The sequence below is a fragment of the Ornithorhynchus anatinus genome, chromosome 4, assembly GCF_004115215.2.
Source record: "Ornithorhynchus anatinus isolate Pmale09 chromosome 4, mOrnAna1.pri.v4, whole genome shotgun sequence".
NCBI lineage: Eukaryota > Metazoa > Chordata > Mammalia > Monotremata > Ornithorhynchidae > Ornithorhynchus > Ornithorhynchus anatinus.
This window is the reverse complement of record NC_041731.1, coordinates 10,446,595-10,473,731: the sequence shown is the minus strand read 5'-3', so window position 1 is coordinate 10,473,731 and position 27,137 is coordinate 10,446,595. Positions and strand designations below refer to the sequence as shown.

Below are 27,137 nucleotides of genomic sequence, written 5' to 3'. Positions count from 1 at the left end.
TCCCTCAATAACTCTGAAGTGTGAGTTCTTTTCAGTACCAGCCAGTCACAATCATCACAATCACTGGGTTGCTTTGCACTGCGTCGACAGGTGTGTTCTGTTGTCGTCGGTTTGAAAACGACTTATTGGCACCACGTATCTGAGCCCGGTCCAGTGACGAGGTTGATGCACGGAGGGTCGCGAGTCTGATGTATAAAAATTTCAGTTTCACCAACGCACGCCCCTCGAGTGAGCAACGCACCCAGGGGCAAGAGAGTGGGAGAAAGGAACTGTTTGCCAACTCTCAGTCCTGGGGTCGGTCGTTAGAAATTATGAGAGAATGTGGCTCTGCTCAGAAGACGTGGACGTATAAAAGCTTGGAATGCTTGATGTTAGTCGGTCCTTTACTTGGTTCAGGTGGAAGTAAACATTCATTAACATTTGGTCAGGTGTAGCATAACTTGCATTCACATTTCATCGTTAATAATGGAGGTATGAGGAGATACAGAGAGACCTCGAAACGGTTGTTTTTAATATTGCATACAGGCTAGCGGTCCTTGGAGAATGGAGGAGGAAAGCCCGGACGTTAGATTTGGAGGAAGGCAGTTCTTCATGCACAGCTTTTGTCAGTCCTGATTTGGTTGGAAAATGAAACTCATGGGAAACAAAAATCAAAGGACAGTTGTGGGGGGGAGGTGGTGCAGAGAGCAAAATATCATCAGCCAGGAAAATACCCAAAGGGGCTAAAGTTCCTCATTCCAGACCAAAGGTGCTCGTTTCCTCAACTGCTGTCAACAGCTTCTCGTACAGCATGGAATACGATGGGTACGGTGGCAGATCCAAGCGGTTGAAACACGTGTGTGCCCTGAAAAGGGGGAAAGACAGACTTGTGATTTCGTGGTGGTTTTGTTACCTCACCGATTTTGGGGTGAGCAGGTTCACCGAGAATCCCTGGATGTATTACGGGATACTTTCAATCGAGAAAAGATCCGGAACCAACAGCCACCCTAAACAAGGCACCCATTAGTCAGTCCTCCAAAATAGTGATAGTTATTCATTCATTCATTCATTCAATAGTATTCATTGAGCGCTTACCGTGTGCAGAGCACTGTACTAAGCGCTTGGAATGGACAAATCGGTAACAGAGACAGTCCCTGCCCTTTGACGGGCTTGCGGTCTAATCGGGGGAGACGGACAGACAGGAACGATAGCAATAAATAGAATCGAGGGGATGAGCATCTCATTAAAACAATAGCAAATAAATAGAATCAAGGTGATGTACATTTCATTAATTTACTGAGTGCTCACTGTGTGCAGAGCACTGTATTAAGGGCTCGGGAGAGTTCAGTGCAACAGAGCGGAGAGATACGTTCTTGTCAGTCAATGATATTGACTGAGTGCTTACTGTGTGCAGAGCACTGAAGTCAGTCAGTCGATCAGATTTATTGAGTGCTTACTATGTGCAAAGCACTGTACTAAGCACTTGGGAGAGTACGATATAACAATATAAAGTCACATTCCCTGCCCACAACAAGTTAACTGTCCACAAGAAGCTTAGTCTAAAGGGAGGAGCTTTTGATCTGTTTCAGATGAATAATAATAATAATAATAATTATGGTATTTGTTAAGTGCTTACTGTGTGCCAGACACTGTTCTAAGCACTGGTTTAAATACAAGATAATCAGGTTGGACACAGTCCCCGTCCCATATAGAGAAGCAGCGTGGCTTAATGGTAATAGCCCGGGCTTGGAAGTCAGAGGTCATGGGTTCGAATCCTGGCTCCACCACTTGTCAGCTGTGTGACTGTGGGCAAGTCACTTCACTTCTCTGTGCCTCAGTTACCTCATCTGTAAAATGGGGATGAAGAATGTGAGCCTCACGTGGGACAACCTGATCACCCTGTATCTACCCCAGCGCTTAGAACAGTGCTCGGCACATAGTAAGCGCTTAACAAATACCAACATTATTATATAAGCCTCACAGTCCTAATCCCCATCTTAACAGATGAGGGAACTAAGGCCCAGAGAAGTTAAGTGACTTGCCCAAAGTCACACAGCCAACAAGCAACAGAGCAGGGATTAGAACCCATGACCTTCTGACCGCCAGGCCTGTGCCCTCCCCACTAGGCCATGCTGCTTCTCAATATGAAATGATTATTAAAGATCACACACGCTGTGCCCTAATTGGGTCTGGAGCCACATTTACAGTCTGAGAGCACATGATGCCTTTTAGTGACTGTCTAGGAAAACTCCTGCGAAGCTCTTGGATACAGGGAGAGCAGCCAGAGCCACTGTTGCTTCTAGGAAGGTTTCTTCTTGAAGACTGTGATATTTGTGTCACCTTAATCAATGGTATTTATTGAGCACTTGCTGCGCACAAAGCACTGTACTAAATGCTTTGGAATGCACAATACAACAGAGTAGGGCGATGCGATTTCTACCCATAAGGACCTTATGGTCTATGTCGGGGAGACAAACTTTAAAATAAACCAGGGATAGGAGAAATAGTAATGACTCTTTATTGATGATGATACGGAAGCAGCATGGCCTAGTGGAAAGAGCACAGATCTGGCCATTTGCCTGCTGTGTGACCTCGGGTGGGTCACTTAACCTCACTGGGCCTCACTTTCCTCAGCTGTAAAATAGGGATTCATGTCCTGTTCTCCCTCATACAAACACTGTGAGCCCCATGTGGGACAGGGACTGCATCTGACCTGATTATCTTGTATCTGCCCCAGTGCTCGACACACAGTAAGTGCTTAAAAAATACCATAATTATTACGATGCTGATGACAACGATTCTTGTTTCTGGGCAGCCATCTTTATTTTAAGTTGGTGCTTCTGGCAATGATTTGTATTTGCACCTGTGAGCACAGCTAAAAAAGGCAATGTCCCACCACCTACGTAGCTGGGATGTCCATTACTGAGCAGTTCCTGGGGCTATCTGTGATGCTCCGTGCAAGCACCTGTGAGTGTAGCTAAAAAAAAAAAAAACATATCCCACAACCTACATAGCTAGGTTGTCCTTCACTGAGCAGTTCCTGTGTCTATTTGTGATGTTCCATGAAACCTACAAACACCATTCTGGGACACAATCCTAGGAAGAATAAAGTAATCTTTTTCCCAAGCTACTGTTTCCGTCACTAAATCCTTTCACTCTTAGTTTGGGAGCAAGCCGATACTTAAAATTGACTCCTGAGAGGTGATAGGATGCTAAGCTGAATTCCATTTTGGAGTGCCCAATCTGCCTCTCATCTGCTCCTGTCCCTTCCTCTAGCCCCCCGACATGGACAGAGAAACACCAATGGTAACCTATGGATCCTGTACATATTTGGAGAAATCAAAATACCCATAAACAACCCTATAAAAGAATAGTGGGAAGGCAGGGAAGGGAGGAAAAAAGACGACTGGGGGAAAGGTAAGCAGAATGGAAGTAGGGGGAATAACAGGATGAGAAGGGGATGATTGGGAAGGGAGAGAAGAGATGTCAAAATCCCAGAGATGGATAAGAAAATACCAAAAGCCCATGGACATTTACTAGCCTCTGACTTGCTAACATTAAAGTCCTTTTGTACCAGTGGAATGATCCACCTAAACTATCCGCCTTACACCTAACCCGCTGAGACTTGGTGACAGAGAGGAGCGTTCCTTTAAACTGTTCCTGAAAGACTGCTTATGGGAATCATACACTTTCTCTAATAAACTCAAACGAGGCCATAAAATGTTTAAATGGGTAGAAAATCATAAAGCAACAAATGTGTAATACATGTGTCTCCCCCTCAAGGGTCTTTAAATCCAAGGAAACCATACGGCGCAAGCCTTGGTCTTATATTACCTTACAACTTATAGTCTCCCTTCATGCAAAGTGACGCCATTGGTCCAAAATGTGTTTTTGTGTGGGTAATGATTTCAGTAAAACTCCTGGCGTTATACGTGCACAGGCTTAAATTCCAATTCACACAAAGTCCAGGTTTTCAACCACATCAGAAAATGAAAGGCCAATAGCCTACTCTGCCTTGAGACTCAGAGCCAATAGTAACAATAATAATGACCATATTTTTTAAGTGCTTACTATGTGCCGAGCACCAAGTGCTGTGGTAGATACAAGATAAACAAATTGGAGACAGTTGGATCCAGTTCTATTCGATCTATCCCAAATTGCTAGAGAGCGCAACGGGGATTTCGGTACAGTTGTATTCTGCTTCCCACCCTTCGGAAAACTCTTTCAACTCAACAGATTATGAGCATCATCGAAAGACAAAGTCGCTGTCCCACTTGGGACTCACAGTCTAAGCAAGAGGGAGAACAGGTATTGAATCCCCGTTTTACAGTTGAAGAAACCGAGGCCTAGAGATGTTAAGAGACTTGTCCCAAGGCAAGAACAGGGCTTAGCCGCCATGACTTGTGAGACAGACCTGGCTGCTCACGATAGCAGATGTGACTCTTGAGTATAGGTGTCCATTCTGTGGGTAGATCTGGTGCTTTGGGTGATGCCATTAGTTTTTCCCGCACAGCTTTTGGGGCAAGAAGAAGCTTTCCTGCCCTTTCCTGACACTTTGACCTGGAAAAGGACTGAGCCAGAGTCAAGTTGGCAGCTTCATTCCTTGCCCTTGCTGTCCGGAAGTTGTCCCACATGGTTGAGTGACAGATGGGATTTTCATCATCCTCCCTGCGGGACAGAACTAGCAAGACTTTGTCTCTCTTTCTTTCTCTCTCTCTTCTCCTCTATCTTTTTCCTACTGTTCCTACTGTTCCTCCCCCAGCCATTCTGTGTAAATAGTGTGATTTTACAACTCCAAAACTCCAAAAATCTCCCCTACCTCTAATTTATTTTAACCTGTGTCTCCCCTGATAGGCTGAAAGTTCCTTGAGAGCAGAGATTGGTTCTACCGACTGTACTGTACTCTCCCAACCATTTAGTACAGTGGTCTACACAAAGTAAGTGCTCAATCAGTACTACTGATTGATAGATTGATTACTAAATGGTTCATTCATTTGGCTCTTCCTGAAAAGGGAAAAGACTTCTGCTTTCCACACATCCAAGAAGTCTTGCAGTTGACTGTGAACTGCTTTGCAATTTAGAACATCAGAAAGTCTGAAGAAAACCCAAAAACCATGGGTTCTCCTCAAACATTAGTTTTCCTTTCATTAAGGAGAAATCACGTCATACATATGACTTTTCCAAAGCTGTATGCTAGTGTAAAACCGCATCATGTTCTAATCATTCGCGCCTCGTTGGAAGGACATTTTCTAATTTCTCGACAGCACAGTCTCACACACTGTGGTCTACAGCTGAATGCTAGGGGATAACTGCAGCAGACCGGCTCGGTTGGTGCATTGTAATAGAGAAAGGGAGGACTCTTTTGTGAGCAGGAGTCCTGAGGGGATTGTGAGACTAAGAGGCAAAAGTGACAACAATGTCGGCTTCTGAAAATAGCGCAACGCCACAACCTGTCAATATTTCTTGTATGCAGGATAGAGTTGCCACTGCCAATTCTGTACTGCCCATCCACCTCCAGACCAAACAGAAATCCTTATCAAGGGCTTAAAATCACTCAATCAGCTTGGTCTCTCCTACCTCCCCTTGCTGTTTCTACAACCAAGTCCACACACTAGGCTCCTCTAATGCCAACCTACTCACTGTATCTCAAGCTCATCTATCTCACCACCAACCCCTTGCTTATAAACTCTCCCTCTGGCCTGGAGCTCCCTCTTCCTTCATATACAGACCATCATTCGCCCTACCTTCAAAGTCTCATTAAAATCACATCTCTTCCAAGAGGGCTTCCTCAAATAAACCTTCATTTCCTCTACTCCCTCTCCCTTTTGAGTAACCTGGGTACTTGGCTCTATAGCTTTTAAGCACTTGATATTCACCCCACCCTCAACAGACTCTTTTGTATTGTACTCTCCTAAGTTCTTAGTATACTGTTCCACACACAGTGAATGTGATTGAAAGACTGATTTCAGCAACAATCACAAGCATATAGATCAATTTCACCATCAGTAACGACATCTTTAAATGTAAAAGACAATTACATATTTAGTAAACCAGTCTATTGCACTGACAAGTCACTTAGTCCCTTCTGACTTCAGTCAACGGTGGTTTACTAAAGCACCTAAAAGTTACTTATTTAAAATCTCCATATGGAGGTTGAAGGTCTCATTCAAGGTTATTCTGCCAAGTAACTGCAGGGTTGAAATTTGAACTCACAGAGCCCGAGTCTCCCCCGGAATTTGCGGTCTTGATTTCCCCTGTGCAGATGTGTATACCTGGTTAGCGTCCTGGTATTTATTGGATTGGGCAAATAGTATTTGGCAAACTGGCCTTGATTAGTAAGGCCAACCTAAAAAGTTGCCTGGCTCCTGTAATAATAATAATAATGTTGGTATTTGTTAAGCGCTTACTATGTGCTTACTTACTGTTCTAAGCGCTGGGGTAGACACAGGGGAATCAGGTTGTCCCGCGTGGGGCTCATAGTCTTAATCCCCATTTTACAGATGAGGGAACTGAGGCACAGAGAAGTTAAGTGACTCCTGTAATCCTGTGGGGGCAGGAAGGGGGTGGGCAGGAAGAGAGAGACAGAGTATGCACACTTGTGTGCGCATGTGTTCTTTAATACTCATTCCTAGGAGTCTAAGGCCCTATTTCAGTTCTCAGAGCCTGTCCAAGAACAGTTTCCAAAAGCCACAAGTTCCAGAAGTTATCACCTGGCTTGAAATGACTATGAAGAGCCAAGTTTATTGAAATTCTATCCAAACTTTTCCCCTCTCCAAAGAGTTTGCAGGCTGTCTGGGTGGGAACAGGCTCCCCCATACCTGGGAAGGGATGTTATTTTCCCCCATTTCTCTATACAGAAGCGCCTCAGCCCATTGCTTCCTCGGAGCGCGGCGAAACCTTCATAGGGTACGCTCGATGTTCCCGTGACGAACTGAAGCAACCTCAGTCTCTGCTCATTGTTGAACCTCTCCACAGCTGCCCAGAACCACCGGATCACGATATGACCATCGTGATAACCTGAGGGGGCAGGGAGAAGCAAGGACAAAACAGGGAGATGAGGAAAGAAAGGGAATATGAGAGAATGAACTCATTACTAGGACAACAGATGTATATGCAGGCTTCCCGTCGAAATCTGATTGACAAAAAGGCAGTACAATTTTTAACTCCACTTTCTGTTAAAGGATGCTTTCATAAGATATACCCGTTAGCAAATTTGTGTTTCTAAGGCGGCGTTTGTGTTTTTATTGATTCATCTTTCTTATTCATCTTCTGCCAAGGTCACACAGCAGACAAGCGGCAGAGCCTGGGTTAGAAATTAGGTCCTTCTGACTCCCAGGCCCTTTCTGACTCTCAGGCTCTTTGCTCTATCCAGTAGGACATGCTGCTGCCCTCTTAGTGGGGTGCATACACTAAGCTCATGGGAATTACAGTATGATGAAGTGAAACAGTACCTACGTATAAGGAGCGTGCACTCTATCAGGGAAGGCAAACAAAAATATTTACAACTACAGTGGTCAAAGATAAAGAAAGGAAGTAGATGACAGGTGGCCATGGCCTTTGCTGATAGATTGCTCACCCCCTCGATACTCGGTGTTATTGCGCCAGTCATTGAGGTCTATTTCGGCGGTGCCGGCGATCACCAGCTCCAGCTCCCTGGCATCAAAGACGGAGACGAGCCTTGAATCCACAACCTGAAACACAAGTTACGATTACACGTGCAGGAAGAAGCTCATGAACTGCCAACAGACAGGAACTCCTTCCTGAAGAAGTAAGTTTTCAGCTCTGTCAGAAAGCAGCTGGTTCCCGCTCCCTTGCTGGACATTAGAGATTGTGCACGTCTTCATCCGTCGCCCGTAAGATACATTTCTTAGAAGCAATGGTGAAAGGCAAATTGCTCTTTGACTTGTTTTACACTCACTGTGGGGGGTTTCGTGAGCAACAGGATTGAAACCTCAGAATGTTGTGACCAAGTTCGACATCATCATCATAATAATAATGGTATTTGTTAAGTGCTCACTATGTGTCAAGCACTGTTCTATGCACCGGGGTAGATGCAAGTAAATTGGGTTGGACACAGTCCCTGCCCCACATGGGGCTCACAGTCTTAATCCCCATTTTATAGATGAGGTAACTGAGGCCCAGCGAAATTATGTGAGTTGCCTGAGGTCACAGAGCAGACAAGGGGCAGAGCTGGGATTAGAACCCAGGTCTTTCTGACTCCCAAGTCTGTGCTGTATCTACTACTCCACGCTGCTTCCTGTTCTGAGCCAGGGCTTGGTGGTCAGAGGACATGGGTTCTGATCCCTCCTCCGCCACCTGTCTGCTGGGTGGCCTTGGGCAAGCCGCTTAACTTCTCTGTGCCTCAGTTCCCTCATCTGCAAAATGTGGATTAAGACTGTGAGCCCCAAATGGGACAACCTGATTACCTTGTATCTACCCCGGCGCTTAGAATAGCGCTTGGCATATCGTAACACTTAACAAATACCACCATTATTATTATTCTCTGTAAATTTCCCAGATCCTCACAGGCTAGGGATTTGATAAAGCATAAAAGCTCCCCATTCCTTCAGTGCCTGTAACTGTTGGCCTTTTGAGGGTAGGGAATGTGCTGCTAATTCTGTCGTACCCTCCCAAGCGCTTAGAACAGAGTGCGGCACATAGTGCTGAATAAATGCCATTGATTGGTACTCTACTCTTACTCGCCCTACACAGACTGACCGTGAGGCTTGAGTTGGCTGAGAGTCCGGACAACTGGACAGCTGAGCCACTGAGCCTCTGCCACCTGAACTGCAGAACACCCTATGGCTTCCGGACCCCCTGCCGCCCCGGACCGCCAGTTACTTACTTCATAGAAGCCTCGGACTAACGCTTCCGTCTGCTGCACCACGCCCCGCTCCACTCTCCACTTCACCATTCTCTCAATGTACTCCTTTTTATTTTTTTCTGTCACCTGGGTGTTGGCTCCCCCTGATTTCAACTCTCTTTCTGTTACCTGTCAGGAAAAAGAAACAAAAATGATGACCCGTCTAGGATGCCGGCTTCAGGGTGGCTTGTATGGAGGGAAGCAGTGGAGCCTAGTGGAAAGCGCACGAGCCTGGAGGTCGGAGGTCCCGGGTTTTAATCCTCACTCCGCCATTTACCAGCTTTGTCACCTTGGGCAAGGCACTTCTCTGGGTCTCAGTTTCCTCATCTGCAAACTGGGGAATCAATGCCTGATCTCCCTCCTACTTAGACTCTGAGCCCCATATGGGGCCCGGTTATCTTGTATCCACTCCAGCACTTAGTACAGTTTTCGGCACGTACAGGGTAATTGCTTAACAAATACCGAAATTGTTATATGTTAAAGTGTGGGGATAAGTAGCGACTTCTTATTTTCCTGGGTGCTGCGTCCCTAAGGTGCTTGCTCTTTTTCCTTCTTCCTTGTCCTGTGGTGTCAAAAAGATCTGAGACCATTCGTTCTAAAGCAGCACACACACCTCCACGCACATACATACGGTTCAGCCTTTTAATGTTGGTGTTTGTCAAGCGCTTGCTCTGTGCCGAGCACTGTTCTAAGCGCTGGGGTAGACACAGGGGAATCAGGTTGTCCCACGTGGGGCTTACAGTCTTAACCCCCATTTTACAGATGAGGTAACTGAGGCACCGAGAAGTGAAGTGACAGGTGGCGGAGCCGGGATTCGAACCCATGACCTCCGACTCCAAAGCCCGGGCTCTTTCCACTGAGCCACGCTGCTTCTTCTAGCCTTTTGTGGCTAGATCCGTAAGCTTCCCCCCTTTAGACTGCAACTCCCCGCGGGCTCTTGATTCCTACTTTTATCGTAGGCTCCCGAGCTCGGTGCACTGCTCTGCATACGGCAGGTGCTTAATAGGTACAGGCGATGATAGGAATAGATGAAGAAGCTTTGTCTCTTTCAAATATGCTACATGAGGGATGGTTGGAAGCCACCACCGACTTGAAACTCTGAACACGATGAAAAATGAAGTCTCTACGCAGGTGTATATGCACACACATTTAACTATCCTTTGAATTAAATATGACACTACCAAAGCAGCAGCCTAATTATACTAAAAGACCCATATTCTCTCAGCGGAAACATGACTTATCTGAAGGTGTTTTACCTGTTGGACAATAAAATTAAAATTCTATCTTTTCTGGAAGTGGATTCTTAAGGAACAGTTCTCAGGCAAAGGACCTGATAGGCACTTGTTCTGTTGCCCTCTAAGATCTCCAAAGGGAATGCTCAGATGGGTGAATATTAGTACTCAGGCAGGTGAGCATCAGTAGTAATAATAATTGTGGTATTTGTTAAGTGCTCTCTATGTGCCAAGCACTGTACTAAGCATTGTTGGGGGGTGGATACAAGCAAATTGGGTTAGACACGGTCCCTTTCCCACATGGGACTCACAGTCTTAGTCCCCATTTTACTGATGAGGGAACTGAGGCCCAGAGAAGTGAAGTGACTTGCTCAAGGTCACACAGCACACAGCAGGGGTGGAGCCACGATTAGAACCCAGGTCCTTCTGACTCCTAGGCCTGTGTTCTCTCCACTAAGCCATGCTGCTTCTCAGTAGGATATCCCTAGTAGGCTATCCAATGATATAGGGACGGACAGGGGAAGTAGAAAACAGAAACAAAAAGGCCCACATAGTTTTTGAAAGATTAATAGACAGCATTTGGTAACAACAGGGAATCGTGCCTCTCACCAAATTGAAAGTTTAAAAAGCTGTAGAAGGGCCTGATTTCCTTCCGTATGGCCGTGAGACGTGGATATGGCCCAGAGGAAACCCGTAACTTCTACAGCAGTTTCACCGGCACCACCAGTGAGCCATAACTTAACATCATATGGCAGGACAAGATTACCAACAGTGGAGGCTACTGGATATAATCAGCTCACCAAGCACTGAGGCACTGTTCACACTAACACAGCTTTTCTGGGAGGGAAATGTGAGGGGAATGGATGGCAGCGGGCTACCCGAGCAGCCAGATTTTGGAAATCGAAAGGGGCCGTATGAAGCAGAAACAGCAGAACAGACTTTGGAAAGAAAGGGTGAAGTAAAATCTTAAATGTTACAATTTAGCAGTGCACCGGAGGGAGACCACTGAAACAGACAGACCAACTTGGAGTGCAGCTGTCATCTCTGCTGAGAAAATCACTGTGCAACCATCACCTTCCATCGTGTCGAAAAAGATTCCCGTTCCCAGCAGGGTCTATACACTTCAGGCTGTGGGGGAGGCGGGGGTCAAAGCTGCATCTACATTCCCATTGACTCCTCCACCCCCACTGACACTTTGAGAACCTATTCTGTATACCGTGTTTGTGTTGTGTATTAATGTACAAATGCATCAGTGCAAATATTAGGGAATTGACATACATTGCTCTTCTATTTCTATATCGTTCCTTCCCCTACCTGTAATTTATTTTGATGTCTATCTCCCCCAGCTAGATTATAAACTCCTTGAGGACAGGGACTTTGGCTACCAACTCTCCCAAGCACTAAGTACAGGGCTCTACACACAATAAGCACTCAGTAAATACCACTGATTGAATGATTTAGGAAGAACTAAAAGAAAGATGAAGAGCTAAAAATTTTTCTTCTGGAAGGTACTAAAGAGCAAAGTGTGTCCAAAAAGAGTGATACTTTAGTCCTTATTCATTGAAAATAAGATGGAACCCAGATTATGGAAGTTTTCTTCAGGACATTAGCAAGTTGTGCTAGCTTATTAAGTACACTGCTCTAAGAAAAGTGGAATTTTTACAGAAGGGGAACTGTTTATGCAGTCTAAAATGAGGTGTGAGAGAGAATAGAGAACGAAAAGTTAGAGGGAGAGAAAAGAACAGTCTTTAAATTTAGGGGAGATTCCTAAGATTACTTGTGAAAGGAATGAGGTCCACTGTCCTTCCTCTGGGAGGTATGATCCAGGTATCAGTCTCCGCAATAGCCCCACTGACCTGTCCAAACACTTCTTCATTCACTGTGAAAGTGAGATCTAAGATATCCGTGATGTTATTGTCCTTCATCCACTGCAGGCTTTGGTGGAATTCCTCATCCAGATACTCTAGGTCGCTCAGATCACAGGGCCTGGTTGAGCCAAAAAAAGCAGAATGGTCAGTAACAACAATAATAATAATAATGATGAGAGTTAAGCACTTGATACTAGTCAAGCACTGTACTAAGGGCTGGGGTGGACAGAATATGAGAAGGTTGGATAGATTACCTGTCTCTCCCGGGACTCATAGTCTCAGTGGAAGGGAGAACAGGTATCTCATTCCCATTTTATCGATGAGGAGACTGAGGCACAGTGACTTGTCTAAGGTCACACAGCAGGCAAATGGTAGAGTTGGGATTAGAACTCAGGTCTCATGTCTCTCAGTCCTGTGCTGTTTCCACTAGGCTTTGCTGGGTTTTTCTATTTCTTTCCTTTTTTTAAAAAAATTCAAACAGTAGCAAGCCTGAAGGTTTTCAGGACTTTACTGAGGGAGGCAAGGAGTGGGTCTAACAAGGGACAGATGAGCCGTAGCAGATGTGAAAAGGAGCAGCAGATAGGTGACACCAGAGATGGAAAAGCACGGCATGGCATGGGAAGAAGTTTTCAGGCACTGAGAGTTGAAAACAATCTTGCTGTAGATGATTCCTTCATGAATAACTGAGCCTCTTGCATTCATTCATTCATTCAATAGTATTTATTGAGCGCTTACTATGTGCAGAGCACTGTACTTAGCGCTTGGGATGAACAAGTCGGCAACAGATAGAGACAGTCCCTGCCGTTTGACGGGCTTACGGTCTAATCGGGGGAGACGGACGGACGAGAACGATGGCGATAGAGTCGAGGGGAAGAACATCTCGTAAAAACCGATGGCGACTAAATAGAATCGAGGCGATGTACAATTCATTAACAAAATAAATAGGGTAGTGAAAATATATACAGTTGAGCGGACGAGTACGGTGCTGTGGGGATGGGAAGGGAGAGGTGGAGGAGCAGAGGGAAAAAGGGAAAAAGAGGGTTTAGCTGCAGAGAGGTAAAGGTGGGGGGGTGGCAGAGGGAGTAGAGGGAGAAGAGGGGTCATCCCCCTCTGAAAACTAGCAATGAACTGTCTGTAAATAACCACACTCATTATTCAAAGCTGACGCTACTGGGAAAGACCTCCGCAGATAATAGTTGTTTAGCTTTTGGTGAGGTCCTGTTAGGGCTGGAATAAGAGAGGAGGATGCTGGGGGAAATGTGGCCAGGGGGACCTTCCGAACCTTCAGGCAACACGCTGGACACAACTGGCACATCCTTCCTCTTTGCCCTCTGGATCAGTCCGGCCACCAGAAATTAATTGGGAAGGGGATGATCACACACAGCCCTGAGATGTACTTACAGTCTCAGCAGGGCCTTGTAGAACGGCCTCGTGAAGAAAGCGTCCAGGAGGTACTGGTGGATCAGGGCAAGCCCAAGGATGCGACCGCTAAATCTGAACCTGTGAAACATCCAAAAACATGGGAAATCAAGCGCAAACCGAGAACCCCAGTCGCTAGGATCGTCGTCCTTCTTCGGATTCTTTCTCGGGTTTTTGACTTTTGCCACCTAATAATGGTACTTGTTACGAGCTTACTACGTGCCAAGCACTGTTCTAAGCACTGGGGTAGATACAAGTTAATCAGGTTGGACACAGTCCCTGTACCTCGTGGGACTCACACACTTCATCCCCATTTTACAGATGAGGTAACTGAGGCCCAGAGAAGTGAAGTGACTTGCCCAAGGTCACACAGCAGAAATGTGACAGAACCGGGATTAGAATCCACATCCTTCTGGCTCCCAGGCCCATGCTCTATCCACTACGCCACACTCCTTGACGTTCTCTGTAACCCCCCAGGTCCTCACAGCCTATGGATTTGATAAAACATAAAGAACACCCCATTCCTTCAGCACCCTTCTCCCCTACTTTTAATACAAATGGTATTTGTTAGTTACTGTACTAAGTGCAGGGGGTTCACAGTCTTAATCCCCATTAATCGGGTGAGGGAACTGAGCCCAGAGAACTTAAGTGACTTAGCCAAGGTCACACGGGAGACAAGGGACAGTGGGGCGATGAGAACCTGGGTCCTCTGACTCCCAGACCTGGGCTCGCTCCACTAGGCCATTCGGCTTCCTGGAAAGAAGGAAGCTGCTGGTGAGGAATGAGAGAGTTGGAAGAAGGATCCAGTTGGGTGACTTGTAATAACTTGAGTTATGAAGCTCCCAAAATGAGTAGGATCAACAGATAAGAAATCAACTAGTCCACAACAGGGACTATCTTAGCATTCTCCTCAGCTAGGAAGGAGCATGACCTGCCTAGGCCAATGCAATTTCCTTTAGTGGGACTCAATAAATACCTCCATTACTCTCCTATCACTATGAGTACCACCACCCTCACCATTATAACTAATATAACTACTAGGACTGAGGGAGATGAGAAAAAAAGAACACTAAAAACACCCTGAATTTGGACAGCTCTTTTCTCCAAGGCACCAGCACACGGTTATTTCATTTTATCTTCCAAACATCCTTGAGAGGTCAAAAGAAGCTGATGCTCGTATGCTTATTTCGAAGATGAGGAAACTGGCTCAGAGAGGTTAACTGATTTGCCCAAGGTCACACAGCTGGCCAACATCAGAATTGGGATGAAATCTTTCTCCGTTAAAAGACAGACTCTTGCCACCAGTCCATGCCGTCAGGCAGTCAGTCAATCATATTTATTGAGCGCTTATTGTGTGCAGAGCGCTGTATTAAGTGCTTGGGAGAGTACAATATAACAATCTTGCCTTATGCTGTAGAGTCATCGCCGACCCGTAGTGATGCCATAATAATAATAATAATAATGATGGTATTTGTTAAGCGCTTACTATGTGCCAAGCACTGTTCTAAATGCTGGGGGATACAAGGTGATCAGGTTGTCCCACGGGGGGGCTCACAGTCTTAATCCCATTTTACAGATGAGGTTACCGAGGCACAGAGAAGTTAAGTCGCCTGCCCAAAGTCACACAGCTGACAAGTGGCGGAGCTGGGACCGGAACCCATGACCTCTGACTCCCAAGCCCATGCTCTTTCCACCGAGCCACACGCTGCTTCTCGTGGAGAGATGCCACGGACGCATCTTTCCCAGAACGCCCCACCTCCGTCTGCAATTGTTCTGGTAGTGTATCCGTAGCGTTTTCTTGGTAAAACCATAGAAGTGGTTTACCACTGCCTCCTTCCATGGAGTAAACCTGAGTCTCCATCCTCGAATCTCTCCCACGCCACTGCTGCCCAGCACAGGGGAGTTTTGACTGGTAGCAGATTGCCTCCCACTCACTAGCCACTGGCCAAACTAGGTATAAACAGACCCGTATCCTGCCCACAAGGAGTTTACAGTCTAGAGGGGAGACCGGGAGACTATTCTTGATTAAGTACTGAATCCAAGTACATCCTAAATCCCTTGAAGACCAGCACTTTCCCCCCATTATTACATCTAATTAGCTTCTGTCTCCACAGGAGCTAGGACATTCCACTGCAATAGGCGGGGGGGCTCAGATGGCATCAGTTGAGTGATTCTGAGAACTCTGCAGCTGTTTCTGCAGAAGCCACAAAAGGCAGCTGGTTTAGAAGCTGTTGGGTAGCGCTTCCAGCAGAACGAAGAAAGGGTGAGGGGAGCAAGGGAGGGTACTAAGCACAGTCAGTTCCCCGAATGGGGGCGTGAAAAAAAGTCTCAGGAGATTAGTCTCAGAATCTTTTGCTTTGAAACACTCTTCCAGGTGACTATGTCCATTTTTCTGCTGATTGATCTCGGCCTCAAGTTGCACACAGCTGTTGTAAACAACCACACCAGCAGAAAGGGCATGTCATCTAGTAACCATTTACATTTCAGTTAATGTTGTCTTACGTGAATTGCACCTGCAGCTGTTCAAGCAAAGGGCCTGCCTCTAAACGTGCCAAAAATGTATAAACAACGTCAAGGGCTCAGCTTAAAATGAAACTTCATTGTAATATCCTAGTCACGGAACAAGCTCTGACCGCACAGGTTTACGTTCGGGTTACGACTGCAATGCCTTCCCCACTGAACCAGGGTTTCTTCTAATCAGTCTAACGTAGGCTCAGATGACAGGCCGGAGACCTAAACAGCCGTGACTGAAAACAGGTTTTACAATGACATAAACAAGGAGCATCTTCAAACTCCCCTATCATTCCCGGAAGCTAAGCTCTGCTTCTTTGAAACACTTTTGTTGTCTAGACCGAGACTGAGGACTCTTGAAGCCCAGTTACACTCAACGCCAACCAGTAGATTTCAACAGCATGGCACGATTCCGAAGGAAAATGTACAGTATGGATGGCAGTCAGTGGTATTTGCTGAGCACCGACTGTGCAGAGGACGGTACTAATCCCTGGAGTAGATACAAGACACCCTTCCAACCCTGTCTCTTTCTCCCCTAGGGTTCATAGTTTAAGTAGGAGACAGGCATTGAATCCCCATTTTAGAGATGAGGAAACTGAGGCCCAGAGAAGTTTTTCAATTTTTTTAGGGTATTTGCTAAGCACTTACTATGTATCAGGCACAGTACTAAGCAGTGGGGTAGAGACAAGATAATCAGGTAGGACAGTCTGAGTCCCACATGGGGCTCAGAGTCTTGGTCCTGATTTTACAGATGAGGTAACTGAGGCACAGAGAAGCGAAGTGACATACCCAAGATCACAGAGCAGACAAGTGACTGAGCTGGAAGGAGAACCCAGGTCCTTCTGACTCTCAGGCCTGCGTTCTAGTCTAGGCCACGCTGCTTCTCTATGTTCAAGTTAAGGAACTTTCCCAAAGTCAGCAGGGAAGGGGCAGGGTTGGGATTAGAACCCAGGTCCCCTGACTCCCAGGCCCAGGCTCTTTCCAGGAGTCAACACTGCTAATGCTGATGCTGCCGCAGCTGCTGAAATAGGCCTCTCATTCCCATCTTTTGAAGTTCTCCCAGATGTGCTTGCATGCCTGGTTAAAAAAAAAACCCCTGGGCAAATGTTCCAAGATGGCACGGGTGCTGGGAAAATCTGCCCTTCAGATTCCTTTCCAAATTTAACTCGATATAAACAATCCACTGGCTCAAAAAGTAAATCACATTCATTAGCGAGAGGTGGGGAAATGAGGGGAAGAGGAAAAGGAAAAAAAAAAAATCCTTTCATCACAGAAAAGTCTGCCTGACAGATGGCTGTCTGGATAAAGGATTGCTGAAAAGGACCAGAATGGAATAATAGGATGCTACTTTCTATCAACCTATTCGTCACCTCTCTCGCTTACTGGGAATAATGCCAATCGGTGGAATTATATATGCATAATTGTCCTTCCTCCTCTAAAATGACGACACTGCAGGTGAAGGTGCATGAGTGACTCACAGTCCCTAAGGAGATTAAATAAAATATAAACACATTTTTTTTCCTCTTAGAAAATCAAGTTGAATTCTCCAAGCGACTACAATGTGTTTTTCTTGCCGAAAGTGTTTGTGGCTTGGCAGAGGGCACTGAATATGCTCTTCCTCACAAGCAGTCAAGGTGTATTTAGAGAACAAACGGAGTGAGGTAAATCCTTTCTGCAGGGCAAATGACCAAGTCGAAGCTGCCTTAAGTTTCTCTATATAAGTAGGCCTAAATTGTTGACTGGAAATGAGAATTTCTTCTGCAGAATGGCAGGATGGAGGGGGGTTCCTCAGGGATGGCGAGGGAATCAATTTTGTCCTCTTATTCTAAGACACCGTGGCGGAGAGTGGATGTGAAAGGTCCAAAGAGAAAAAGGAATTGTGAGGAGGAGACAGTCTTTTAGTCAGAAAGCTGAACTATTTTGAATTTAAGTGACCAGACACTACCCTTTAAGATAGGACTGTCAGATTTTTGTAATTCAATTCCCACCCAAAAGGAAATGGATCCACCAGGGTTCCACTTTTTTATTTTTATGGGATTTAAGATTTTCCTGTGTGTGAAACACTGTTCTAAGCACTGGGGTAGGTCAAGTTAACTAGGTCAGACACCATTCCATCCCGCACTGGACTCAAAATCTAAGTAGGAGGGAGAACAGGGGTCCCGATTTGCTGTTGAGGAAACTGAGGCACAGAGAAATGAAGTGACTTCCCAAGGTCACAGAGCAAGCAACTGGCAGAGGCGGAATCAGAACCCAGGTTCTTCTGACTCCCAGACCCGTTGTCTCTCCACTAGGCCATGTTGCTTCCACTTCCAGTGAGGGTGGTGGGAAGAGACCTGATATCTACAATTACGGAATAGTAGCAGGGTGAGGAGGAATGGAAGAAAGGTAACCTTTTTCCTTCCTCTTTCCCCTCCTCTCTCTTTTCAGTGTCAGCGACAGCTGCTTGTCCCTGCTGCAATCAGGGCAGGGTGGTCCTCTTTTTTTCACAATGGTATTTGTTAAGCACTTACTATGTGCCAGATGCTCTTCAAAGCATTGGGAAAGATACAAACTAATCAGGTTAGACACAGTCCATGTCCCCATGGAGCTCACGGTCTCAATCCCCATTTTACAGATGAGGGAACCGAGGCACAGAGAAATTAAGTGATTTGCCCGAGGCCACACAACAGACAAGTGGTGGAGCCGGGATTAGAAGCCAGATCCTTCTGACTTCCAAACCATGTTCTTTCCACTAGGTCACGCGGTACCTAAAGCCAGAAAAAATGGCTATTTTAGGCTGAGAGGAGCAACTGGTGAACTCCAAGTTCCAAATCACCCCTCTGATTGACCTTCCAGTTAAGTGTGCACATTTACCACCCATCTTCAGTTGCCTGGCCAGAGTGAAACTGGTAGCACAGGCAGAGGAAGCCAAAAGAGCAAATGGAGGCCAGAAAATGGGGGTCAGGTGGCAATTTCAAAAGGGCCAACAGCAAGCCTTGGGCCAGTCCTAACAACTTCCCCCCTCCTTTTTCCACTGTGAAGACTGGCTCCTCCAGGTGCTCTTATTTTGTGAGTCCAAAGGTATTTGGTTTTTGGTCTGGCGATGTCCCAAGCCTCAGGGTGCTGCCATTCCAGGATTTAATCCACTTTCAGCTTCCCAGGAATTCTACCTGATTCGAGGCCTGGAAGCAGGGAACATTCTGTTTTCCAGGCCTGGCAGGCTGCCTGGAACAAGTTCCCCTCAGCTTTTCATTTTCTCTTTCCAGAGCTGATCCCGCCTCCCTCACCAGGTGGCTATAAAGGAATAGATATGAAATGTTGGAAAGGGTGGAACCTGAAATTTCAAACAAATTCAGCCACTGGAAATCATAACTGTCCTTGGGGTTTGATGATGATGTTAGTACTGGTCATGAGATTCTTTTCAGTGTGAGCAAGGGCCCTGGATAAGATCGATATGGATCAGGCGATATCTTCCATACTGTGTGTCCGCAAAGACTGCCCTTTGCCGTCCTACTGCAGTTTAGATCATACTCTCCCAAGCACTTAGTACAGTGCTCTGCACACAGTGAATAAATATGAATGATCGATTGTTACCTAGAGTCTGGCACTGTTCTCTATTCTCCATTGCATTATGGTCTTTCCGAAGTGGCTGTTCTAAGAGAATCACTTCATTTCCAATCGTCCTGCACCAGGTTGATCCACTGTAGTGTCCTCTCTGTCTACAGCTTTGCTGCAGTGTTGGAGGTGGTTGCTTCCTTGTATCTTTAAAGGATTTCTTCGGTCCAATCTTTTTATGGTTAGCCGAGTTCTACTTAACAAGGAGCTGTAGTTTGGGTATCTTCCTGGGATCACGAGCCTTTTATATCCTGCTCAATGAAGGTATACCGAAATGAGCATTGTTTAGAAGCTGATGGGCCGATTTTAGTCCAAGTTCTCATTGCTTGTGATCCTATCTTGGGGCTGTGCACAGGTCCCTGGTTTGATATCTACTTTCAGAACTTTTTCTCTCTTCAGTCTTGGCTTTGTCAGGAGAGTTCCTCTGCTGGCTTTTGGGGCCATGAAGTAGGCTTTGGGAAGCCATCCCCTTTGTCCGAGTTCAGAGGTCCTGATAGGTGCAGTGCTTCCCCCTAAACTGTAAGCTCAATGTGGGCAGTCAGTCGTATGTTTTGAGCGCTAACTGTGTGCAGTATACTATATTAAGTGCTTGGGAGAGTAACAATGAGAATATAACAGACACATTCCCTGCCCACAACGAGCTTACATTCTAGAGGAGGTTCTCTCTTGCACACACTCATGAGCTTCATTCATGCTCTGACCCAGATCCAGGGTGTTAGAAACAGGATGAGCTCAGGCGGCCAGATTCCTCTTTACCTTTGCTCCAGCTCACTTCTAAGAAACGGTCATTAGTAGTAATTATATATATTGAGCATCCAGAGGGTGCAATGCATAGTACAACCGAAGCAAGAGATATATTCCCTGCCGACAAGGAGCTCACTCATGGGGGGAAGGAGGGAGACACACAGACATAAAAAATATTGACAAATAGAGGGATCCGAATGAATAACGTGATATAATGAGGTATACAACTGCATAGACATCTATACCCAAAGTGTAAGTGTTGTGTATCAGTAAAAAGTGCTGGAGGTGGCTGTAGGGTGGTGGAGAGTTCATCGGGGAAGGCGGGATTTTTGGAGGTTTGAACACAGGGAAGACTGTGGTGGGTTGGACTGGAGATCAGAAAGGCTGGAGGTAGGGAGACCAATGTGGGATTGTGGGGAGTAAGGGGCTAACACAATGGTCTAGCCACAATCTGACTGCCCAGTGATAGCTGGGTCACATGCATGCATACATACACGCATACGAACACACAAGACACAGGGCAGAACTACAAGGCAAAATAGGTATTCATAGAAATACATGGACACATACAAATACAGTTATTATACACGGGGAGTCGAACAATGGGACACATATACCCACACAGACACACACACACACTATAATACTGACGAAGTAATAGACAGAGAGAAAATTTCTATACACAGACTTGGAAACAGGACATCAGATGAGAGAAAAAGACCTGTACAGAAAGTGTAGGAGAGCAAGCAAAAGGCAGTGAAGACAAGGGAGAAGTTGAGACTTTAGAGGAAAGATATGAAAGGGGAAAAAGAAAAAAAAAGGAAGGCTTTTTGTTGTCTTATATAGTTCATAATATCATACTAACAATCACACTAATGCCTTATAGTTATACAGAAAACAAAGCCCGTGACAAAGTAGTATATTAATCTTTATGATATGCTCATATACAGTAGGCCAGGAAGTCCTGCTTCACCTGAGATTTTCCAGTTGCGTACAAGTTCAACCGAAGAAAGGCTAATTAACCAGTCACCCTTCACTGGATTGAAAGTCAAGCTGGCAACACAGATTTGATTGACTGATTCCCTGATTACCACAAGACCATTATAAAGCAAGAGGTATCTGCTCAGACACTTTGTCAAAATTCCACAGTTTGCTTACAGTGAACAAGACATAAACATCATGTTAGAAGTAAAAATACGGTTGTTCCATTCAAGGCCTCCACTGAATTGTTTTACCCAGAGTAAATTCCAAAAATATTTAGTACTGCTTTTGCTTTGCTTGCAAGAAGCTGACAAACTTTACTACAGATAAATAGCTGTCAAACTGCCTATCCAAGAAAATCAGAAGTTTGGGCAAAAGGACAGTCAGTTCTAGACAATGGATACTACTTGAGGGGAATTTCAAGCTACAAGAAAGGGGTAGAGTACCAGAAGGAAGCAAGCAATCCAAAAGAGTAAACACAGATTTGAATAAAATCACCTCTGAAAAGTTGTTCTAAACATGGATAAGTATATTTCCTAAAGACAAGCAGGTGCTGAAATAATACAGGACCAGCTTTAGTCATCGTTCCTGTCCGTTTGCGTGACATGGGCCATTTCTGTAACACTTTGAAATCCATCTGAGGTTCCATAGAAGGTAACCTGCTCAGAGCAAGGGTAGAATCTTAAAAAAAAAAAATGGAATAGGATTTAGAAATACAAAATTCATCTGTCGCTGCTACCTGGTTGGGTCCCAGTTATTGACTTTAGCTTTGTTTCATGTTTTCTGTTTTTGAGCATGAAAAAAACAAGTTACAAGGTACAGAAATTAATTTAAACTATTTGGCCCATTTTAACACATGGCTAAATTGATTTTTTGAATATGAAATGAAGGATAAAAGTTGAGTTTTGCACCTTTGTACCGCAGAGCTGAATGCAAGTCCAGGCACCTGGCTGTGTCATAAACATGTCAGGTCTCACTCACACTAGACTGAGGCCATGGAGCTAAATCCATGCCCCAGAGGGAAAGGACTATGGAGAACCGGATCAATGGGCTTCCGGTTAAATCTTAAGGAAACCATCTGGGTAGTGTTAAAAATGCCTTATTAAAAATTGGAACAGTGGAGCTGCTTCTAAAAGCCAATAGACATAAATTTTTTGAAATATCAAATATTTGAAATATCAGATATATTTGAGATATCAAGTTTCATCTGAAATCTCAATCGACGGTATTCCTAGAGAGCTTACCGTGTGCAAAGTACTGAACTAAGCTCTTGGGAAAATACCATAGAATAGAGTTGGTAATCACGATCTCTGCCTTATATATTTGAGATACCAATTATCACTTGAGGACTTAAACTGGGGAGATTAATTGCAACTGGTTTTCAGTGTCAGATGTGCAAAAAAGAGGAAGATGTCCAAACAAAGAGATGGCTTCAGATTCTCAGAGAGGCTGGACTACTCAGTCCACAGATATAGGTCCACTTGAAACACACAATTCTGATTTACATCTCACTTCAACTTTCACTATCAGGTTGGCAATTCAGACTCTCCCCTACCTCCCTGTCTCTCACAGGTTTTGGGAATGTGTTTTGGCAGAAATCACTGGACAATCATTGCACAGCGCATTTCCAACTGGCTTTAAAAAAATAAATAAAATATTTAGCCTAGTGGCAAAAATGTCATCAGAAAAATCTCTGAATCAAACCACTTTTCCAACCTCAAAAATGATGGAAGTGGTAGATGGCATCCGTATTTACAAAATTCCAGGGTTTTATAGGTACTGAGCAGAGTACTTTAAAATAAATTGCGCAAAATCTTGGGTAACAGTTTTGTTGTCCTTCGGTTCAGAGATGATGTTACCACCGGGGAGACTGCACCCAGAAGTGAGAATGTCTTTGAGAGAGAATCTTTGCACACATTGTCCATGAAAATACTGCCAAGCATTTTCCTGACCCCTGCCCTTAAAGAGGACATCGCTCAGGTACCCATGGTTAAGAATGGAAAGGAATTTATAAGATTCTGCCTCTAATCTGCTAGGACAAGCCCTTGCGTTGTTTTTGCTGCAACTGTGATGGTTTTGTATCATGAAGAGGAAGGGGACACCTGAGACCACCTCATATCTCAGGCTGAACGAAAAATATTCAGTGATTTGGACACTTTTCACCTCAAAAAGACATACATTATTCCTGATCCCAAACATCTTACAATTTAACAGAAACAGAATGTGCGTGTACACACACTCAAAGCTGAAACAACATTGGAGTTTTATTACCCCACCTTCATAGTCCACACCTATTTCCTTGTCTTCCAATCACTTTCTCCCTTTCACTCTCAGCATTTGAATCTATGCCTCTCACTTCTTCTGTTGGTTTATTATTCACCCTTCCTCCTTCGATTACATGTCTCTACTCATTTGTTCCTTTCTCTTTCCCTACACTTCTCTGCCCATGTCCTCTTCAGTTCTCATTACCTGGCAGCCTCTTTCCAATAACTTTCCCTTTCGACTACATCTGTCTTTCTCTGTCCCCTGCCTCAGAAAGCCTGTAGTTAAATAGACCTGTTAATATTTGCATGTAGCCTAGAGAAAAAGTGCCTGGGAAAAACTGGAAGCTTGAAGCAGATTTTTTTTTTTTTTTTTGCCATTTGAAGAGCTGCACAGAGAGATGCATTATCGTGTGAGGCTCTGGGATAACTCATTTTAGGTTTTTCCTCCTGCCTTGACCTTTGGCCCTGATTTTTCTGGACAACATCTCCCAGATACCCTGAGTTGACAGCCCTGTTGGGGAAGATTCCTGCAGTCAGAGCTTCCAAGGAGCAATTCCCTGGATGACAAGCATTTACTGAGAATCGATCAATCTGCAGGATTTACTGACTACAAAGCACAATCCCAAGATCCTTAGCAATGAATCAAACTGTACTTTGCTCTCAGTGATGGAATAATTCCTATTTTCATCTTGGTGCTGAGAGAATGGGATCAACAAACTGCAAACTCTAGACTGTAAGCCCATTTTGGGCAGGGAATATATCTGTTAGTACGATGCTCCGCACTCAGTAAGCACTCAGTAAATACAGCTGACTGACCGACTGCAGCGTGGCCTAGTGAAAACAGCCCAGGCCTGGGAGTCAAAAGGATCTGGGTTCTAATCCCAGCTCCACCAAATGTCTGCTATGTGAGCTTGCACGAGTCACTTTACTTCTCTGGGTCTCAGTTACCTCATCTGTAAAATGGGGATTGAGACTGTGAGTTCCAGGAGGGACATGGACTGTGTCCAACCTGATTAGCTTAGATCTATCCCAGAGCTTAGTACAGTGTCAAGCACACAATAAGCCCTTAACAAATACTACAAAAAAAAGTGTGCAAACCTTCACGGCCTTTTCTTTCAATAACCCAGTGAAGAGGCACAGCTACAAAAAATACTATGAGGTGAGCTTTTTCCCTATCTGTCCTTTATTTTAATGTCTGTCTCCCCCTTTAGACTGTAAAATTCTTCTGGGGATTATGTCCACCAACTCTACTGTACTGTACTCTCCCGATGCTTAGTACAACGCAGTACACACAGTAAGCACTCAGTAAATACCACTGATAAGCTCCCTGTGGGCAGGAAATATCACTGTTTATTGTTATATTGTACTCTCACAATCGCTTAGTACAGTGTTTTGCACACAGTAAGTGCTCAGTAAATACGACTGAATGAACGATGAGGATTGTTGGTCCGCAGACAAAATTGGATGATGGAAGTTCTGGAGGGTAATAGGGGGAGGGGAAAGGGAGAGGGTAAAAAGGGGAGATCAAAGGGATCCAGAAATTCAGGATCCTTGGGCAACCCCTGAAAGGTAGGTGGGTATTTTCCTTTTTCCTATTCACCAGAGGAGAAAGTAGGTTAAATGACTTGCTCAAGACCTAAGAGAAACAGACAGGGTCAGATAGGATTACTTTTGACAGAGTGCTGAGCTGGGGCATATTCAGCCCTATCCCAAGAATTGTTTTCAAGGATTTAGTTGAAAGTGGTAAACATTTTCCTGCCTCCGGCAGACCTATGCACAAGAAAAGACAGTTCCCTCCCCCAGTTCCCTATTGTTAAACAGGTCACTTTCTGCTATTTCGTATTCCTTCAGTATCAGTGCTCTTCATCTTTAAGGCTTCTTTCTCTCGAGGTCTCCTGCCTTTTCCTTTTAGCTCTCAGAAAACCCTCCATTAGCCCAGCATCGTTCACGATTTTCAGCTGACCTCTCCTATGGTAATCTTAAAATTGCTTTTGAAATATTCCCTCGGTCCCATTTTATAAATCGGGCCCAGAGAGAACAGTTGTCCCGCCAAGTCCGAGAAGAATTCAGTCACAAAAACAGGAGAAACCCCTCACGCTTGAGAGATAGACTGGCCCTGTATGGAAAGAACCAATTAACTTAGTCAAGAGTCTCTTCTTAAGTACAGACTCCAAGGAAGGTGTATTTTTCTTTAATGATTTTTTTAAGCACTTACTATGTGCCAGGCCCTAATAATGTTGGTATTTGTTAAGCGCTTACTATGTGCAGAGCACTGTTCTAAGCGCTGGGGTAGACACAGGGGCATCCGGTTGTCCCACGTGGGGCTCACAGTCTTAATCCCCATTTTACAGATGAGGTAACGGAAGCACAGAGAAGTTAAGTGACTTGCCCACAGTCACACAGCTGACACGTGGCAGAGCTGGGATTCGAACTCATGACCTCTGACTCCAAAGCCCGAGCTCTTTCCAATGAGCCATGCTGCTTCTCTAGGCCCTGTTCTAGGTGCTGGCATAGACACAGCGCAATCAGGTTAGGCGCAGTCCCTGTCCCACGTGGGGCTCACAGTCTTAATCCCCATTTTACAGGTGAGGTGATTGGGGCACAAAGAAGTTAAATCACTTGCTCAAGGTCAGACAGCAGGGAAGTAGCGGAATGGAATTAGAACCCAGGTCCTTCTGGCTCTCAGCCTCATGCTCAATCCACTAGGTCATGCAGCTGCTACTGATCTTGCATTCATCTTTTCAGCCACATTCTTATAGATGGAAAGGATCTTACTGTCAGTAGTTTAATCTTTGAAAATGAAGATCAGATACGTAACACCATTACCGGTCTGCTACTTAAGGCTTACGGTAGCCATCGATTAATAGATACACATGGCCTCTGGGAGGCTGACAGAGTCTGGCTTCAATGAGAAGCAGCTTGGCCTAGTGGAAAAAGCACAATCCTGGGAGTCAGAGGACGGGAGGTCTAATCCAAGCTCTGCCACCGGTCTGCTGTGTGACCTTGGGTAAGTCATTTAACATCTCTGGGCCTTGGTTACTTCATGTGGGGATAATATCGTACTCCTTACTTAAACTGTGAGCCCTCTAAGGGACAGGGACTGTATCCAAACTGATATGCTTGTATCTTCCCCTGTGCTTAGAAGATTGCTAGGCACAAAGCAGAGCACTTAAGTTCCATTATCATTATTATCATACAGGGCATGAAGCTTCACTCAGACTTGAAGGTCTACAAAACTGCGGTGGCATCCAGCTTTCTAAATGGATGTGACTTCTTGAGTAAACGGAGTCAGATTCAACAACAAATGGTAAAACGGGATCACCCAAAATGAGGTTTGGAATGCTGTGTGTTTTTTCTTGAAAAGTGCAGTCATTTTGCAAATGGCTGTAGCAATTTCCCATAGACTTACATATCATAAACAAGAAGCAGCATAGCCTAGTGGAAAGAGCACAAGCCCGAAAGTCAGAAGGACCTAGGTTCTAATCCCAGCTCCACCACTTCTCTGCTCTGTGACCTTGGGCGAGCCACTTTATTTCTCTGTGTCTTCATTACTGCATCCGTAAAATGGGGAATAAGACTGTGAGCCCCATGTGGGACATGGACTGTGTCCAACCTGATTAGTTTGTATCTACCCCAGCACTTAGGGCCTGGCACATAGCAAGGGCTTAAATACTGTAAGAAG

General features: G+C 45.1%; 1 protein-coding gene across 4 annotated transcripts in view; it reads right to left on the bottom strand.

The window, feature by feature from the left end:
* Nucleotides 1–365: 365 nt before the first annotated feature.
* Nucleotides 366–27,137, bottom strand: part of HECW1 (HECT, C2 and WW domain containing E3 ubiquitin protein ligase 1) — a 255,082-nt gene continuing 228,310 nt past the window's right edge. For all 4 annotated transcript variants that reach the window (XM_029063053.1, XM_039911702.1, XM_039911701.1 and 1 more), the window contains 6 exons: nt 13,344–13,442; nt 11,931–12,060; nt 8,825–8,971; nt 7,556–7,670; nt 6,798–6,996; nt 366–844 (listed from right to left, as the gene is read on the bottom strand). In XM_029063053.1, the coding sequence (XP_028918886.1) occupies nt 733–844; nt 6,798–6,996; nt 7,556–7,670; nt 8,825–8,971; nt 11,931–12,060; nt 13,344–13,442 (802 nt within the window). In that variant the 3' untranslated portion in view covers nt 366–732. The remainder of the gene's footprint in view (nt 845–6,797; nt 6,997–7,555; nt 7,671–8,824; nt 8,972–11,930; nt 12,061–13,343; nt 13,443–27,137) is intronic.